The sequence below is a fragment of the Balaenoptera borealis genome (genome assembly GCF_965194805.1).
Source record: "Balaenoptera borealis genome assembly, chromosome: 3".
Taxonomy (NCBI): Eukaryota; Metazoa; Chordata; class Mammalia; order Artiodactyla; family Balaenopteridae; genus Balaenoptera; species Balaenoptera borealis.
In genome coordinates this window covers 45,559,987-45,577,551 of record NC_138866.1, presented here as the reverse complement: position 1 = coordinate 45,577,551, position 17,565 = coordinate 45,559,987, and the positions used below count along the sequence as shown (strand labels likewise).

The following is a 17,565-nucleotide window of genomic DNA, read 5'->3' as shown; positions in this document are numbered from 1 at the left end:
GCTAGATGGCTATGAATAGAAAACTTGAGAGATCAGCCCTGTCCTAGAAATATTCTGGCATTTTGCTGGCTTATTTGTTGGTTAATTTTTTAATCCAGCAACTTCCTCTTAAAAATAGGTTCCTTTTGCCCTTTGAATTGATTCCTCTCAGCCCTTCTCCTGGTAAGAAATTAGTTTTCCCACCTGGTTTCACACCAGCCTTACCTTGCTGATCATCCCAGAGGTGGAAATTGGAGCTGCCTTAACCAAGGAGGCTACGATTTTCTCTTAGTTCCTTTGACCAGGGGTTCTCAAACTTAAGCCTGGATCCGAATCACCTGAAGGGGTTTTTAATCACAAAGTTTTCGATTCAGTAGATCTAGGGAGGGGTCCCAAATTTGCATTTCTAACAACTTCCCAGGTGTGCAGCCCCCTACATTTGGAGAACCAGTGTGTTAGGTCTTTTTGGCTCTCCTGTTCTCCCCTCCCCCCACTTCCCCAGCCTGCAGGGGAGGGGGAGGGGCCCATGGAACCTTAGCCTCGTTCCTCAGATAATGGGGACTGTTGCTAACAATTAGAGAACATCCACGATGGGCCAGACACTGGTCTCCATGCTTTACACAGATTAAATAATTCAAACAGCACAGCAATCCTATGAAGTGTTCCATCTTCCAGATGAGGCCCTGAAGTGTACAGAATTGCCCAAGGTCACACAGCTAACTAAATGGAAGGTTGAGACCCAGACCCAAACAATACAGCCGGAATCTGTGCTCTCAATGCTTTATTATCTTTCTTTTCCTTTTCCTCAAGTTACTTAGAGCACCTGGTACTCCTACAGTTCTTGGAAGTGAATACCTCAGAAAGGAGCCCCAAGACAACTGAGCCCATCTTAGGTACTTGTAATCTGCATCCCGGGGTCCGAGTCTCCAGGCGGCTCGGCTTCCCCACGTGTGTGAGTGTGTGTGTGTGTGCGCGTGTGTGTGTGTACGTGTGTGTGTGTGTGTGTGTGTGTGTGTGTGGAGGTGGGTGGGAAGGGCTCTCAGTGGATAGGACCTCGGGAGGGGGCTGATGTGAAGACGCCGGGGGGCGTCCACTTGTGAAGAGAGGCCAGACCTCCCCTTCTGTTGGGGCCCAGTGTCCCCTCACCATTCTGCCTTGGTCCGGAGATTTCTGCTATGGACACTTAGCACCCTAACCAGAGACAGACGAAGCCAAGAAGGAACACATCTGCATCATCAGCTGTGATAGAAAAGTGCATGTGTCTTTTCTCCAGTCTGGTCCAGCAAGCGTGTGTGATCAGCACTGTCCTTGGCAAACAAACAGTAGAGACTTAAGTGGGAGGCACTGGCCCTGCCCTCAAGGAGCCCACGGTCTAATGGAGGAGAAAGAGTATCGTATGCCACTGAGGTAGACAATGTGTTAGAGAAGCAGTAAGGGCCAGAGTAGATCAATAGGATTCAAGGAAGGAGGTAGATTCCTAAACCATGTCATGGATAATGGCGGGGGCAGGAGGCAGCGAGTGTGGATGTATACAGGGCATATCTACAGCAAAGAATATTTAATGATAAATAATAGTCTCTTAGGATTTGAACAGCCAAGGTTAAGTCTCTATTGGTATAGTTGTAACTGATTAAGCTCTTCATGTTTTTCTAGTAAATAATGTGTCAGATGCTGGCTGGAGGTCTGCTGCAGGTTCTGGAGTTACTTTAGAAAATAGATTCTACTCCTTAGAGAGTTGCCTGTTCTATAAATGGAGAGCTCTTTAAAGTATTTCTCTACCCCTCTGGTCTGATTCTTTCCAAATTCTTTGTATTACAGACTTCTCTATGGGGTACAAAACTTTTTCCATGGCTATCTCTGACCCTGCGCACCCCATTGAAAAAGAGAGACCCTAGAACCAGGCCATATACATCGATAGGGACCAAAGATAAATATCCAGTGGATAAATACATCCACCTCCAAAGGTGGTGGCATAAAGCCAGATTAAAACAAAACAGGCTGTTGCTGTCACTCCCTGCTCTAGACTAGTGTGGCCTAAGTCCTCTCACTGTTTTCGTGTCTTCCTTTGGTTTAGAATTCTAGGCGGTATGTTTGAGGCTCAGGAAGCATGAGCAAGAGGCCCTTGTCCACAGACATTATAACTATGGGCTCTGAGCTCTTGTCTTCTCCTGCAGCATTCCCACAAAGTCTCCTAAAGCAGAGTGCCCTCATCCGGCCAGTCCTGCTGATTCTGGCCCAGCCACTGCCCTGTGGGTCTGTTTAATTTCACAGTGAGATGCCCAGAAGGAGGGAAATGGCCTCTCATTTCTGATTAGAGAATTACATCCTTTACCATCCTTTTCTCCTTCAGACCCCACTGCCCGGGAGAACTTCAGAAATTAAAAAGTAGCCCTCCTTCTCAAAAAATCTGAAAAGTCTTATTCTGTGTGATTGCCTCGACAGACCTACTAACCTGAAAATGAGTTCAGTGCACAAGTAAGAGGTGAAAATAACCTGCCTTTTCTGCTTGCCTTTGCATAAATTCCTGGAGTTGGCTAATAGCTCAAGAGATCCAGTAAGGGAGGTGTGCTTCTAACTCCCTCTGCAGGGCTGTGGGTAGTGAGGACCAGAGGGTGGGATTGGCTCCGTCCTAGGGTTAGTCACCCAACTCTATCCTTGGGCGGTTAACCAGGCCCTTCTTTTCAAATACATTAACAGTTCATTTGTGACCATGGATTCAAATATCCTGCCTTCACAAATTTGTCCATTCTATCCTCTGTCGAATAACTTGTACATGTATTTAAGAATTCCTACCTAAGGGAGTGATGCAAACATGTTACTATCAACTTTTCCAACATGGGTATTTTGGGCATATGTGTGGGCTGTTCCTTGGTGACAATATTTACACGCATCCCAGGGTTCTCACATTCACACGCACACTTTGGATTCCCATCTCTCAAGATGGGAAATTTTGTCGAGCAACTTCCTCATTATTGTAGAAAGTGTGGGACCTGGTGACTCAATAGTCCAGACTCATTTCAAGACATAGTACGCCTCCACATGGTCAGAGGTGGTTCACTCTGGCCCTCGCCAGACTTGTGAGGTTTACAAACCTATTGTGTGAAGTGGCTGTTGTTCAGTTGGGTCTGCTGGATGGAGCACAGACTATTCCTTTGTGATCTGGCCTTGTTTATATCCCTCCTGACACTCCTTGGTTGACTGTGTCTGGACATTGCCAGGGATTTTGGTCCTGGAGTTCTTCGGTAGCAAATCTCATTGCAGTTCAGCTCCCTGGACCACAGTGTGCTTCTTTTCATGCTCTCATTTCCAGCGCTGCTTATAGAGCAAGGCCTGAATCTAAGCGCAGGAGTGCAAAGCCTGTTTTTCTCTTCTGCAAGGTCAGCGTGAGGATTGCTAATTCATTATTTTGAAATACGATTGGAGAGTCATTTTGTGGTATGTGGGGTTTGTCAGTGGTGGTCTGGGAGGGCGAGAGGGGCACTGAAGATTAGCGACTGGGAAAGCTTCCTGCTTTGAGAACATTTAACGCCTCTCCTTGGAGGGGTTTTGAGTATAAAAAAAAACTAGCCGAATGTGGTTTGCAAAGATTTGTCTTGCATTTGTCAAGAGTAAGGTAACATTTTCTTCATCTCTAATTTATATGACTCTTAGGAGGCCCATTCCTATGAGGTTTTATTAGAACATAATCACTTATGGCCAAAAAAATTTGGACACGACACAGCCTTAACACAGCCCTATTGGCATTGGTTTTGTCTCTTTCTTCAACAGATGTTTGCAAAAGAGTCGTATTAAATGCATTTAATTCTGCTGTCTCAGCCTAACAAATCTTTATCATGAAGATTACTTTAATTGGTGTCAGTTACAATCAGGAAAAGCTCCCATTATGCTTTTGTTTTCTAGCACTTGGGGAAATTTTCCATCCTAAATAGAATATTGAAATGGGGCATGTAGTAAAGATTTTGAAAACTGAGCTAATCATTTTATTTTCCTCTTTTACGTATTCCTGTTTCTATTTGACGTTAAAGCTGGAATTAATCAGAATTCCAGAGTCAAACAAGAAAGAGGTGACTGAACAGTTTTGGGGTGACAGTTGGTACCTACTATTGCTCGCAGGTCACCCAGTCCATCAGTCTTTGTTTAAAGGAAATTTCTAGAAAGAACCTCAGATTTTGAGTAAGAAATCCCAAAGTCTAATAAACTATCAAACAAAATGCCTGGGGACAATTTTATATAGCCATTTTAAAATGTGATTAATAAGGAAATGGTAATGCAAGGGGAAATGGAGACAAATCACTACCCTCATGAAGCTTATATTCTAGTAGAGAACGATGGAAACTGAGTGTGGTACACAGCAGGTCACATTATAAGTGCTGTGGAGACCAGTAAAGCAGGACAGGGGGAGAGGGAGTGTAGGGTGAGGGGGCGATGTGGGCAGTTTAAGAGTGTGTACAGAGAAGGTCTCACTAAGAAGGTAACATGTGAGCAAAGACGGAACTGAGGGAGGCTGGATGTGGGTCTGGGGGAAGAGTGTTCCAGGCAGGTGCAAATGTTGGGAGGTAGGCCCAGGTCTAGCATGTAAAGGAACAGCAAGGGAGCCAGGATGTGAATGAGGGACAGTAGTAGGGGGTGGGCTAGATCACAGAGGGGCTAATAGTCCGTTCTATGGCTTTTACCATTGGAATGTTTGATCAGAGAAGTGACATGACCTATCTTCTGGTATAAGAAGATCATTCTGCTTATTACATTGATAGTTAGATTCTGGATATATTTTGAAGATCCAGCACGTAGGATTTGCTGACAGATAAAGGTAGTCAAGGATACTCCAAGGTTTCCACCTGCACTACTGGGAAGATGGAAAAGCCATTTGCTGAGATAGAAAAGAAGACAAAAGGTGCAGGTCTAGGGAGAGTGAAAGCAAGAGTTCAGTTTGGGCCTTGTTAACCTGTGCTGGAGATACAACTGTAGGAGTTGTCTGCATAGTCGTCAGGCCAGAGGTCAGAACTGAGGCAAGTGGCAGGGGGAGTTGGCCTGTCTTATGTGCCCTCAGGGGCGGGGCAGCCTCAGACCTATGAGAGTTAGCCATTGCCAGGAGGAGGTCAGAAGCCTGAAGGTGAATCCCAACCCTAACTTGAGATTTCAGGACTAGTTACTGCTGACCTGGGTCCTTCAGGAGCAAAGGAGACCTCCTGGATTGCCCAGCCATGCTGGTACCCAGGAGAAAAGGGACTAAGATGGAAAGTCCCCATTGAAGAGATGACAAGATCACTTGGGAGCAGTAAGGGATTATTATAGGTATCTGTTGGGGCCAGAGGTGTCTGGTTCTTGCTCTTTGAGGACGGTCAGGTGCCTATGAATGACCAGCCCCTAACCACCATCGTACTTTCAGAGAAATCGCTGGTGGTTATAATGGGCTATGGAGTCCACTACGTAGATCCCTGCCTTTTCTAGTGAATTCAAGGGGCAGTAGCATTTTTGAGTGATTCTTTTTACCAAGTAACATGAAGCTCCCTGTACTAGTTAACTTTTGCTATATGACAAATTACCCCAAAACTTAATGGCTTCACATAATAATGTTTATCTCACAGTTTTCTGAGGGTCAGAAATTTGAGATGGCCTCGCTGAGTAATTCTGGCTTAAAGTCTCTGGCAAGGTTGCAATCAAGATATTGACTAGAGCTGGAGAATCCACTTCCAAGGTGGCTTACTCACATGGCTGGCAAGTTGGTGCTGACTTTTAGCAGGAGGCCTGGGTTCCTCCCCATACGGCGGCCTCTCCTGGGGCTGCCTGCATGTCTTCACAATTGGAGTGGCTATAGCTTCCGCCAGAGCGAGTGAACCAAGAGAGTGAGCTGCAATGCCTTTTATGACCTAATCTCAGAACGCCTCCCTCACACTCTGTTGGTCACATACAACTGTTCAGATTCGGTGTTGGGGGAGAGTACACAAGGGCATGAAGACCAGGAGGCAAGGATCCGTGGGGACCGCCAGCCAGCAATCACCCTCCTTGAAAATAGGGAGGAGGTTTCTATCTTCTCAATCCTTTGTATCTGCCCAAAGCACCATTTGCAGCACCACTTCCATGTTATCTGGGGTCCCCCATCACAACTGGTCTAATCCACATCTCTTGCAGGGCTCCACCAAATTACTGGGATGTTTCTTTAGCCATCTCTAGCTCAAGAGGATTCCTTGGGAGACAGTAGGCAAATGCAGGTGCCAACACAGGAATCCCATTGTTTGCCATGTTGGTTTTTGCCATTTTCCCCCTGACTTTTTAGGTGCCCTCTCAGCTCCCATCCCTACCAAACGCATGGCATGTGGTATTCCCACTGTCCTTCGGTCCCTGATTTGTGCAAAGATGCACTACAGTTAGAAGCCTTTATTACATGATGTGTCTAGGATTGAGTTTGTAATACAAATTCTTCCAGGGAGCTTTTGACCATTTAAGACCCACAGTATTCCTGCCTTTTAGCGCATTTATTTAACCAGTACTTCTTGTACGTTTGCATTTAATTTCCAGCCATTTCTCGCATGAGCAAATTGCCTAAATACACCTGTGAGAAACTCTTTTATGGTAAATGTTATTAAACTGAAAACAAGGGTATAATAAAATACCAATTTAAAGGTAATTTACTAACAACTGGAGCCCTTAAACATTGACATACCATTGTGTAGTAATAATACCAGATTTGGTATTTAAACATATTCTTTGTCACTCCAAGAATCACTGGGACAGCTTCCTAATCCTCATGGTCTTTAATTATAGCTCTTTCAAGATTTTTTTTACTACTCCTATGTCACTGGTTTATAAATTATAAATCATTAGATTTTACCCACATAAAACATCCATAAAACTCTTATCTCTGCTGCTTATCCAGAGAAATAATAAAGAAAACATTCAGAGAAAGTAATAGAGGTGAGTTGGCATCATTGAACCTTATTGTTCTTGGACTTCCGTTCTTTAGACTGTCTACCGACTAGAGTTGATATTGGGGTGGATAATAATAGAAACTGCATCACAAAAGTGATCGATTAGTTGAACATTTTGAGGATTCCTGGGTCTTCCCCAGTAAGGAGAGTTCCTTGAATACACATCTCAGTAAAGGCTCCTTCTGCCTGGAAGGTGGTGTGGATGACACAAAGGCCAGTGGGCAGCTGGGCAGGACCTGCCGTTCCTATACCAAGTCCCCGCATGCAGGGCCGGGCTTCTGTTTGAAGGTGGAGATTCTCACTCTCGTCAGTGCTCTGGGGATACTCCCCCTGAGAGACTGATTCAGCCAATCAGTGCTGGCTGATTAATTTGCCATAAGGAGGGACCTTACGTACTCAAAGGAGCCAGAGAGACTAGATGTTCTCAAAGTCCATATAATCAGCACAGGAAGGCCTCCACAGGAAGACAGATCATAATCAGAAACCATTTATTAAGTTGCCCTGAAAAATCGTCATCACAGAATCTAGAAATCCCTTGTCTGTATGATCAGTTCATCCTCTCCCTAAAGGTACCTGGTTAGCTCAATCATAGTCCAAAGGTTGTTTGGTGAGTGGATAACCAGGATGAGGGAAGCTAAGTGAGGGGAATGTTTCGTGGCAACAGGTTAGCTTCATGAGTCCAGCTCAGAATGGGAATGACCTTGCACTAAGGACTGAACTACTAGAAGCCAAAGGGCTAAAACTTCCTTTTTCCTAGAGGGGTACTTAGATAGGTGTATCAGTTATCTTTACCCCAAACGTAGACGCTTAATACAACAATAAACATGTTATCACACACAGTTTCTCTGGCTCAGGAATACGACGCAGGGCCCCTCAAGATGTTCTCTGGAGTGTAGTCACCCGAAGGCTTCACGGAGGCTAAGAGTTCTGCTTCCAAGTTGGTGCTGCGGGCAGCAGGGCTTAGTCGCTTACCATCCAGACCTCTGTCCCTACTGGGTGGCTTGAGAGTCCTCGCAGCATGGCAGCTGGCTTCCCCCAGAGTGAGTAACCCAAGAGAGAGCAAGATAAAAGCTGCAGTGCCTCTTCTAATCCATGAAGTCACGCACTGTCACTTCTGCTACATTCTATCCGATAGAAGTGACTCATTAACCCCAGCTTGCTCTCAGAGGGCGTTGATTGGCTCCACCTTTTGGAGAGGACTGACAAAGACATAGTGGACATATTTTAAAACCACAAAAGGTACATTGTCCTCTGTACCTTCTTTTCTTCTACACTTCCATAGCTGACCCAAATCTTCTGCTTATCCACGTATTCTTAAAATTTTTTTACATTATTATATTTGTAAATAGAATGTACATATAAACATTTTAGGGACTTCTCCGGCAGTGCAGTGGTTAACACTCCACCTTCCAATGCAGGGGGTGCGGGGTGGATCCCTGGTTGGGGAGCTAAGATCCCACATGCCATGGGGTGTGGCCAAAATTATTCTTTTTTAATTAAAAAAAAAATTTTTTTAATTGTATGTGTAATTATATATTATATAATTATATTTTAATGTATTATATAATTACATGTGTAGTATATAATTATATATGTAGTATATAATTACGTATGCATTATAAATATTAATATATTTAGCTTATAGCCAAGCTCTTCTAGTATGATAGTCATTATGTATCTTTATGCTAGTTTGCATACCCCCATTCTGCCACCTCCCTAGCTGGGGGACCTGGGGCAAGTTACTTGACCTCTCTGTGCCTCTGTGTCCCCATCCGTAAAGTGAGGCTGTAATAGGACCTGTGTCATAAGCTTCGTGTGAGGATGAAACGAGGAATTACATGCACAGACCTCAGAAGAGTCCCTGGCACACAGAAAACATTCAGTACTGTTAGCTCTCAGCATGGCAGCTGGAGCTGTGGCAGAAACAGTTTGATCCAGTAGGTGTAGTTAGCCCTCAGAAGGCCATCGTATTTCCATGTTCCCAGAGGCAGTAAACAAAAGTCATAGTTGTCTTCATGGCCATGCCACAGCCCCACAGCATCTAAGCCCTGTCCCAAGGATAGAGAAAAAACCTTCTCAGGCCTGGAAGGGACCAAGGGTCAGCAGCCTCTTTGCTATGCTTGTTCCTCCTCTGGATCCCAGGTTAATCCCTGCCAGAGAGGGCTTACCTGGAGATAACATGTTTAGTTTGTACTCTGAGTCCTATTTATTGATAAATTTTTTTTGTTCCTAATCTTTTTTTAGGCTGATCTTTCGTGGAAGGGTAGAATATCCAAACAGGGAAGTAACCTCGCAAAAAGCTAGGGAGTTCCTCAGCCTCAAGGATTTGTATTAAAGGTTGTTCCCAAATTTTATTTTTAAACATACATTTTTCAGGGTATACACTGGCTACATGTGATCAGTGTTGGCGTTGGACATAGATCCATCTTCACTTCAGGCCCTTTTGCTTCTTGCCAGTGCCTCTTTAGTTCCTTGGGCTTAATGAATAGATTTTATCTTCATCCTAAGCATGTTCAGAATTTAAAACATGCCGGGTGTTTGCTGAAAAGGTATTGATGAGAAAGTTAGAACTGGTGCTTCCTTCATCTCCCAGAGCAACTTTAAAAGAAAGGCTGTATACCTAGTGGAATGCATGAGGGTTGTCTTGTGTCAGGTGGCAATTTGCTAAATATAGGGAGCTTGGAGGGACCTGCTGAGGTCATCTGTGCCCTCCCACCCGCCTTCCCCATCTGAATGTCTCCAGCCCTGTGCTCGCCAATTCAGTAGTCACCAGCCACACATGGCCTCTGAGCATTTCAGCTGTGGCTAGTCCAAGCTGAGATGTGCTGTCAGTGGTAAAGTACACCCTGGATTTAAAAAAAAAATTTTTTTTATTGAAGTATAGTTGATGTATAATATTGTGTACATTACAGGTGTGCAGTATAGTGATTCACAATTTTTAAAGGTTATACTCCATTTATAGTTATTATAAAATATTGGCTACATTCCATGTGTTGTACAAGATATTCTTGTAGCTTACTTTATACATAATAGTTTGTACCTCTTAATCCCTTACCCCTGTACTGCCACTTCTTCCCTCTCCCCACTGGTAACTACTAGTTTGTTCCCCATATCTGAGTCTGCTTCTTTTTTTAAAAATTTATTTATCTATTATTATTTTTTGGCTGCGTTGGGTCTTCGTTGCTGCGAGGGGGCTTTCTCTAGTTGCAGCGAGCAGGGGCTACTCTTTGTTGCGATGCTCAGGCTTCTCATTGGGGTGGCTTCTCTTGTTGCGGAGCATGGGCTCTAGGCGCATGGGCTTCAGTAGTTGTGGCTCATGGGCTCTAAAGCGTAGGCTCAGTAGTTGTGGTGCACGGGCTTAGTTGCTCCGCGGCATGTGGGATCTTCCCGGACCAGGGCTTGAACTCGTGTCCCCTGCATTGGCAGGTGGATTCTTAACCACTGCACCACCAGGGAAGCCCTGTTTCTTTTTTATTATAGTCACTCGTTTGTTGTATTTTTTAGATTCCACATATAAGTAATATCATATAGTATTTGTCTTTCTCTGACTTATTTCACTTAGCATAGTACCCTCCAAGTCCATCCATGTTTTCATTCTTTTTTATGGCTGAGTAGTATTCCATTGTATATATGTACAACATCTTCTTTATCCATTCCTCTGTTGATGAACACTTAGGTTACTTCCATACCTTGGCAATTGTAAATAATGCTTCTATGAACATTGGGGTGCATGTATCTTTTCAAATTAGCATTTTTGTTCTTTTTGGATATATACCCAGCAGTGGAATTTCTGGGTCATATAGTAGTTCTATTTTTAGTTTTTGAGAAAGCTCCATACTGTTTTCCACAGTGGCTGCACCAATTTACATTCCCACCAACAGAGGGTTCCCTTTACTCCAGATCTTCACCAACATTTGTTATTTGTGTTCTTTTTGTTGATAGCCATTCTGACAGGTGTGAGGTAATATCTCATTGTGGTTTTGATTTGCATTTCCCTGATAATTAGCAATGTTGAGCATCTTTTCGTGTGCCCGTTGGCCATCTACATTTCCTCTTTGGAAAAATGTCTATTCAGTTCTACTGCCAATTTTTAAATCAGGTTGTTTTTTTGATGTTGAGCTGTATGAGCTGTTTATATATGTTGGAAATTAACCCCTTATTGGTCATATCATTTGCCAATATTTTCTCCCATTCAGTAGGTTGTCTTTTCATTTTGTCAGTGGTTTTCTTTGCTCTGCAAAATCTTTTAAGTTTAACTAGGTCCTGTTTATTTATTTTCACTTTTATTTCCTTTGCTTTAGGGGATGGATCCAAAAAAGTATTGCTGTGATTTATGTCAAAGAGTGTTCTGCCTATGTTTTCTTCTAGGAGTTTTATCATTTCTGGTCTTACATTTGGTCTTTAATCCATTTTGAGTTTATTTTTGTATATGGCATTAAAGAATGTTTTAATTTCATTCTTTCACATGTAGCTGTCTGGTTTTCCCAGCACCACTTATTGAAGAGACTGTCTTTTCTGCATTGTATATTCTTGCTTCCTTTGTTGTATATTAATTGACCATATGTATGTGGGTTTATTTCTGGACTCTCTATTCTGATCCATTGATCTATGCATCTGTTTTTGTGCCAGTACCATACTGTTTTGATTACTGTATCTTTGTAAGATAGTCTGAAGTCAGGGAGCATGACTCCTCCAGTTCTTCTTTCTCAAGATTGATTTGTCCATTTGGGGTTTTCTTTGTTTCCATACAAATTTTTAAATTATTTGTTCTAGTTCTGTGAAAAATGCCATTAGTACTTTGATATAGATTAAACTGAATCTGTAGCTTGCCTTGGGTAGTCTGAAGTGCACCCTGTATTTTGAAGACTTAATACAAAGAAAATGTAAAATGTTTCATCAGTAATTTTTACTGCTTACAAGTTGAAATAATATAATGATATAATGGATTAAATAAAATATATCATTAAAATTAATTTTACCTCCTTTTTACTTTTCTTTTAATACTAGAAAATTTTAAATTGCATATGCTCGCATTATATTTCTATCTGACAGTGCTTCTCTGGACCATCTATCTCTAGTCTTCAGGCCCCGAGGATGGAGGTTGTAGAGACTTCCTTGGAGACTCCTCTGAGTCTTTTGTCATTCTGGCACTTCACATCCAATCTTATTCTCTCATGCTTCAATTTGAAGACTTTTGCTTCAAGTAGTTGACTGTCCATCTCCTTATGAAATCCCTACTTGAAAAAAGTCAGGTATCTCTTCATATTGTTCAGTTGTAAGCACATTATTTTTTACCTTTGACTTTCTATCTCTTTTCCGACTCTGATAATATTTTAAAATTTTATTTTATTGAAGTATAGTTGATTTATTAATGCAGTGTTGTGTTAACTTCCACTGTACAGCGAAGTGTTCAGTTATACATACACACACACACACACACACACACATATATATATACTTTTTCATATTCTTTTCAATTAAGGCTTATCACAGGATATTGAATATAGTTCCCTATGCTATACAGTAGGATCTTGTTGTTTATCCATTCTATATATAATAGTTTGCATCTGCTAATCCCAAACTCCCAGTCCAACCCCACCCCCTGACCCTTGGCAACTACAAGTCTGTTCTCTACGTCTGTGAGTCTGTTTCTGTTTTGTAGATAAGTTCATTTGTGTCATATTTTAGATTCCACATATAAGTGATAATCATATGGTATTTGTCTTTCTCCTTCTGACTTACTTCACTTAGTATCATAATCTCTAGGTCCATCCATGTTGCTGCAAATGGCATTATTTCATTCTTTTTTGTGGCTGAGTAGTATTCTATTGTGTATATGTACTACATCTTTATCCATTCATCTGTCGATGGACATTTAGGTTGTTTCCATGTCTTGGCTATTGTGAATAGTGCTGCTATGCATAGAGTTGCATGCATCTGTTTGAATTACAGTTTTGTCCAGATATATGCCCAGGAGTGGGATTGCTGGATCACATGGCAACTCTATTTTTAGTTTTCTGAGGAACCTCCATATGGTTTTCCATAGTGGCTGCACCAATTTACATTCCCACCAACAGTGTAGGAGGGTTCCCTTTTCTCTACACCCTCTCTAACATTTGTTATTTGTAGACTTTTTTATGATGGCGATTCTAACTGGTGTGAGGTGGTACCTCTTTGTAGTTTTTAAATTTTTAAAAAAATTTATTTATTTTATTTATTTATTTTTGGCTGTGTTGGGTCTTTGTTGCTGTGCACAGGCTTTCTCTAGTTGCGGCTAGCGGAGGCTACTCTTCGTTGAGGTATGCAGGCTTCTCATTGCAGTGGCTTCTCTTGTTAAGGAGCACGGGCTCTAGGCTCACGGGCTTCAGTAGTTGTGGCACGCAGGTTCAGTAGTTGTGGCTTGTGGGCTCTGGAGCGCAGGCTCAGTAGTTGCGGTGCATGGGCTTAGTTGCTCCACGGCATGTGGGCTCTTCCCAGACCAGGGATTGAACCTGTGTGCCTTGCATTGGCAGGCAGATTCTTAACCACTGCACCACCAGGGAAGCCCCCTCATTGTAGTTTTGATTCACATTTCTCTAATAATTAGCGATGTTGAACGTCTTTTCATGTGCCTGTTGGCCATCTGTATGTCTTCTTTGGAGAAATGTCTATTTAGGTCTTCTGCCCATTTTTCGATTGGGTTGTTTGTTTTTTTTTTCGTAATTGAGTTGTATGTGCTGCTTGTATATTTTGGAAATTAAGCCCTTGTCGGTCACATCAATTGCAAATATTTCTCCCAGCCTGTAGGTTGTCTTTTCATTTTGTTTATGGTTTCCTTTGCTGTACAAAAGCTTGCAAGTTTGATTAGGTTCCATTTGTTTATTTTTGCTTTTATTTCTATTGCCTTGGGAGACTGACCTAAGAAAACATTGATATGATTTATGTCAGAGAATGTTTTGCCTGTGTTCTCTTCTAGGAGTTTTATGGTATCATGTTTTATATTTAAGTCTTTAAGCCATTTTAAGTTTATTTTTGTGTATGATGTGCTGGTGTGTTCTAACTTCATTGATTTATTTACATCTGGCTGGCTATCCAACTTTCCAACACCACTTGCTGAAGAGACTATCTTTTCTCCATTGTATATTCTTACCTCCTTCCTTGAAGATTAATTGACCGTAGGTGTATGGGTTTATTTCTGGGGTCTCTGTTCTGTTCCACTGATCCATGTGTCTGTTTTTGTGCCAATACCATGCTGTCTTGATTACTGTAGCTTTGTATCAACTCTGATAATTTTTAATGACCTTCCCTGGGTCATCTCTGGTCTCTGTTTTTTTTAATAGATCTTTATTGGAGTATCTGGCCTCTATTATTTTTAAAACTTGGTATCTGAAACCACCCAGCATGGCTCTAACATGGGCCTGACTAATGCAGAGACAAATAGAAGGAATTATTTCCACTATCAAGTATTTGACTGGTCCTTTTGATATATTACCTCATTTAATCTTATAACACAAGGAGAGACAGGTGCTCTTGGTAGCACTCTTCACTGATGAGGGAGTTGAGGCTCAGAGAGATTGAGTAACTTACCAAAGTTCCATTGCCAATTACGTGCCGGAGCTGGGATTCATGCCAATGTGTGTCTGACTCTGAAGCCCACATTCTTTCATTACCTACCATGTCTTTCTCGCCTAATACTTTTCATTGAATACTCCCTTCGTCTTGAGAGGCCTTATCCTACACAGCTGGTGCATTTGTAGCTTATGGTCAACACTGACTCTTGAGCTTGTTCTGGTATGTTTGTGCCTCACTAGAATTGTGAAGCCCTTCTGCTAAATTCCAGAAGTGCCTTTTCAACCCTGCAGATACTTTGTGAAAGTCCTAGCCCTTCTACAGTCATCACTGGGCCAGTTGAGGTGTTCAGGTGTTCAGAATGACTTTTCTGGAGGGAGCTTTCTTTCCTATCATCCCAGGCCCCATGGATAACCATCAGTCTCCAAAACAAGCTACTTTTCAAAGGCCAGTTAAGGCAATTAATCCATGTTTACCTAACGGCAAAAAATTTGTGTTTTGAATAGTAGGGAATAGGAGGGGTTCCTTGGGAGAGTGTTAAAAACAAATCTTTTCATGGATGAACCTTGAAGACATTATGCTAAGTGCAATAAGCTTGTCACAAAAGGGCAAATACTATATAATTCCACTTAAATACAGTAACTAGAGTAGTGAAATATATAGAGACAGAAAGTAGAATGATGGTCATCAGGGGATGGGAGAGGGAGAATGAGGAGTCAGTGTTTCATGGGTACAGAGTTTCAGTTTGGGAAGATAAAGATCTGGAGATGGATAGTGGTGATGGCTGCACAACAATATGAATGTACTTAATGCCACAGAGCTGTACACTTAAACATGGTTAAAATGGCAAATATTATGTATATTTTATCATAATAAAAATAACCAAACAGATCTTCTACATTTAAAGAAAAATAGCTTGCTTAGCATGTGTGATCGGAGATGCCACTGGAGCTAAGTCTTGGGTCTATTGTTCATTCTAGCTTTGAGATCACAGTCATTTTCTGAGTCAGCTTCTCATGAGGAAGGTGCAGGCGTACTTCACCGAGCTGAGGGGTGTCCTTTTTTCCCTGACAGATTTCTCCGTCTAGGAAGTTTAACCAACTTCAAACAAATGCCTTTGTCAGGGCTTCAGCCACTTTCCACAAATGTCTGGGGAAGGGAAAGCAGCCGTACCTTCGCGGACTCCACTATATGGACCCTTGATTATACTCACTTTTCCATGGAGATTTTTTTATTCCTTCTTCACCTATCTGAGGCTTTGCCTAGACTTTCCTAAGAAATAAAATGGCTGTAAATTGTATTTGTTTGTACCGAAGTGGTCATAGCCTCTTTGGAGACCTGCATGAGAATTAGATTGAGCACCCAAACATCTCAGAGCGTTTGTTTCATGTTTCATTGAAGTCACTGCCCCCTGACAACCTGAGGTCAGTTATCCAACTCAATGCAGAGGCTGTTTTGAGAAAATTTAGCCAGGGTACGTAGATTGAGACTCTAATCCCCAGGAATTCTCTTTACAGTGTGGTGCTTGGTGCCACTGTCGGTGTAATTGCTTATTTGCCCTGCATATTTTCCTTTTCAGGAATCATTAACCAATGGCAACAGGAATCCAAGGATAAAGTGATTTCCCTCCTGTTAACTCACCTGCCTTTGCTGAAGCCAGGAAACCTCGACGCAAAAGTAGAGTATATGAAACTGCTGCCCAAAATCCTGGCGCACTCCATTGAACACAACCAGCACATCGAGGAGAGCAGGCAGCTGCTGTCCTATGCTTTGATCCACCCGGCCACTTCGTTGGAAGACCGCAGTGCTTTGGCCATGTGGCTGAACCACTTGGAGGACCGCACGTCGACCAGCTTTGGCGGCCAGAACCGAGGCCGCTCGGACTCCGTGGATTATGGGCAGACGCACTACTATCACCAAAGACAGAACTCCGACGACAAGCTTAACGGGTGGCAGAACTCTCGGGATTCTGGGATTTGCATCAACGCCTCCAACTGGCAGGACAAAAGCCTGGGGTGTGAGAATGGCCACGTGCCCCTCTACTCCTCTTCATCCGTCCCCACCACAATCAATACGATTGGAACCAGCACAAGTACAAGTAAGTCCCCGAGAAGCCCTTTAGCGCAGTCTGGTTTGGCGACTTGCTGTGTGTGGCATGTCCCACTGGGAATGTCTGCTCTGAGCACCCTGTAACCCTGGGAGAGGAGGGCTGATTGGAATTGGCTGTGGGAAAGGGCTCTTTGGACCCCATCTTTGTTGTTCTTTCAACTCTGGAAAGAGAAAAATGCTGGGCAGCTAAAAATGATTGATGGTCCAAATTCGGGTTACAAATAGACCAAAAAAAAAAGAAAAAATTAAATGAGACAGATTAAGTGGTGAAAGAAGGAAACTTCCTGTTTCCACGAACAGAAATGCCTTTCACCCGCTATCTTTCACCTGGGGTTTTTGGATTCGCTGAGACACTGAGTCCCGTGTGATTCTCTAAACCTGATTCTAACCCATGGTTAACCAGACAACCTCATGGGCTTTGTGCATTTTCCTTTCTTTTCACTTCTTTTGTTTCTTTTCCTTTCTTTTTTTCTTTCTTTCTTTTTTTTTTATTTTTTAATTTCACCCTGGAATGTTCCCTCCCTTGCATCTCCTGGTTTTAATCCCCAGTTGTCAGAGTCACTTTTCCTCCTGACCAGGGGGAGCAGGTTTGCTAACTGAGAATGCTGCTCTGTGCCGTGGCCTGGTGTGGATGCTATGGCCTTCTCTTGTCTAACCCCTTAGGAGAGGTGGGGCAGGATGGCTTTGCGGGAGGGGAGAGCAGAGGACGGCCTCCTCCTCTTTTGACCACTAAAGCAAAGTACTCTGCCCACAGCTGGGACCAGGGCCAGGAGTCCTCCTCTCTATGGCTCCCCACTTAGGCTGAGCAAAGTGACAAACATGCCACTGGTGCTTCTGTAAAGTGGCAACGTGGGAGAGTGGCCTGCCATTAAACAGAGTTCCCTGATGCTAGTTTGCATGTGTCCCTGAAGACAGCGTCAGTGCATAGATAACTTTCTTGGGGAAAAGCTTTTGCGGTTAGACCTTATGTGCCTGCCAACATGCAGGAACCCCCAATTAAAAG

The 17,565-nt window shown here is 42.8% G+C and overlaps 1 protein-coding gene across 9 annotated transcripts in view; it reads left to right on the top strand.

Moving 5' to 3' along the window:
* The window catches only part of SAMD4A (sterile alpha motif domain containing 4A), a 224,606-nt gene that overhangs the window by 125,618 nt on the left and 81,423 nt on the right, over positions 1 to 17,565 (top strand). For all 9 annotated transcript variants that reach the window (XR_014242965.1, XR_014242966.1, XM_082386513.1 and 6 more), the window contains exon 3: positions 16,033 to 16,551. Coding sequence is in view for 7 of the 9 variants with exons in the window: in XM_082386513.1 (XP_082242639.1) it covers positions 16,033 to 16,551 (519 nt within the window). In the remaining 2 variants the exon portion in view is untranslated. The remainder of the gene's footprint in view (positions 1 to 16,032; positions 16,552 to 17,565) is intronic.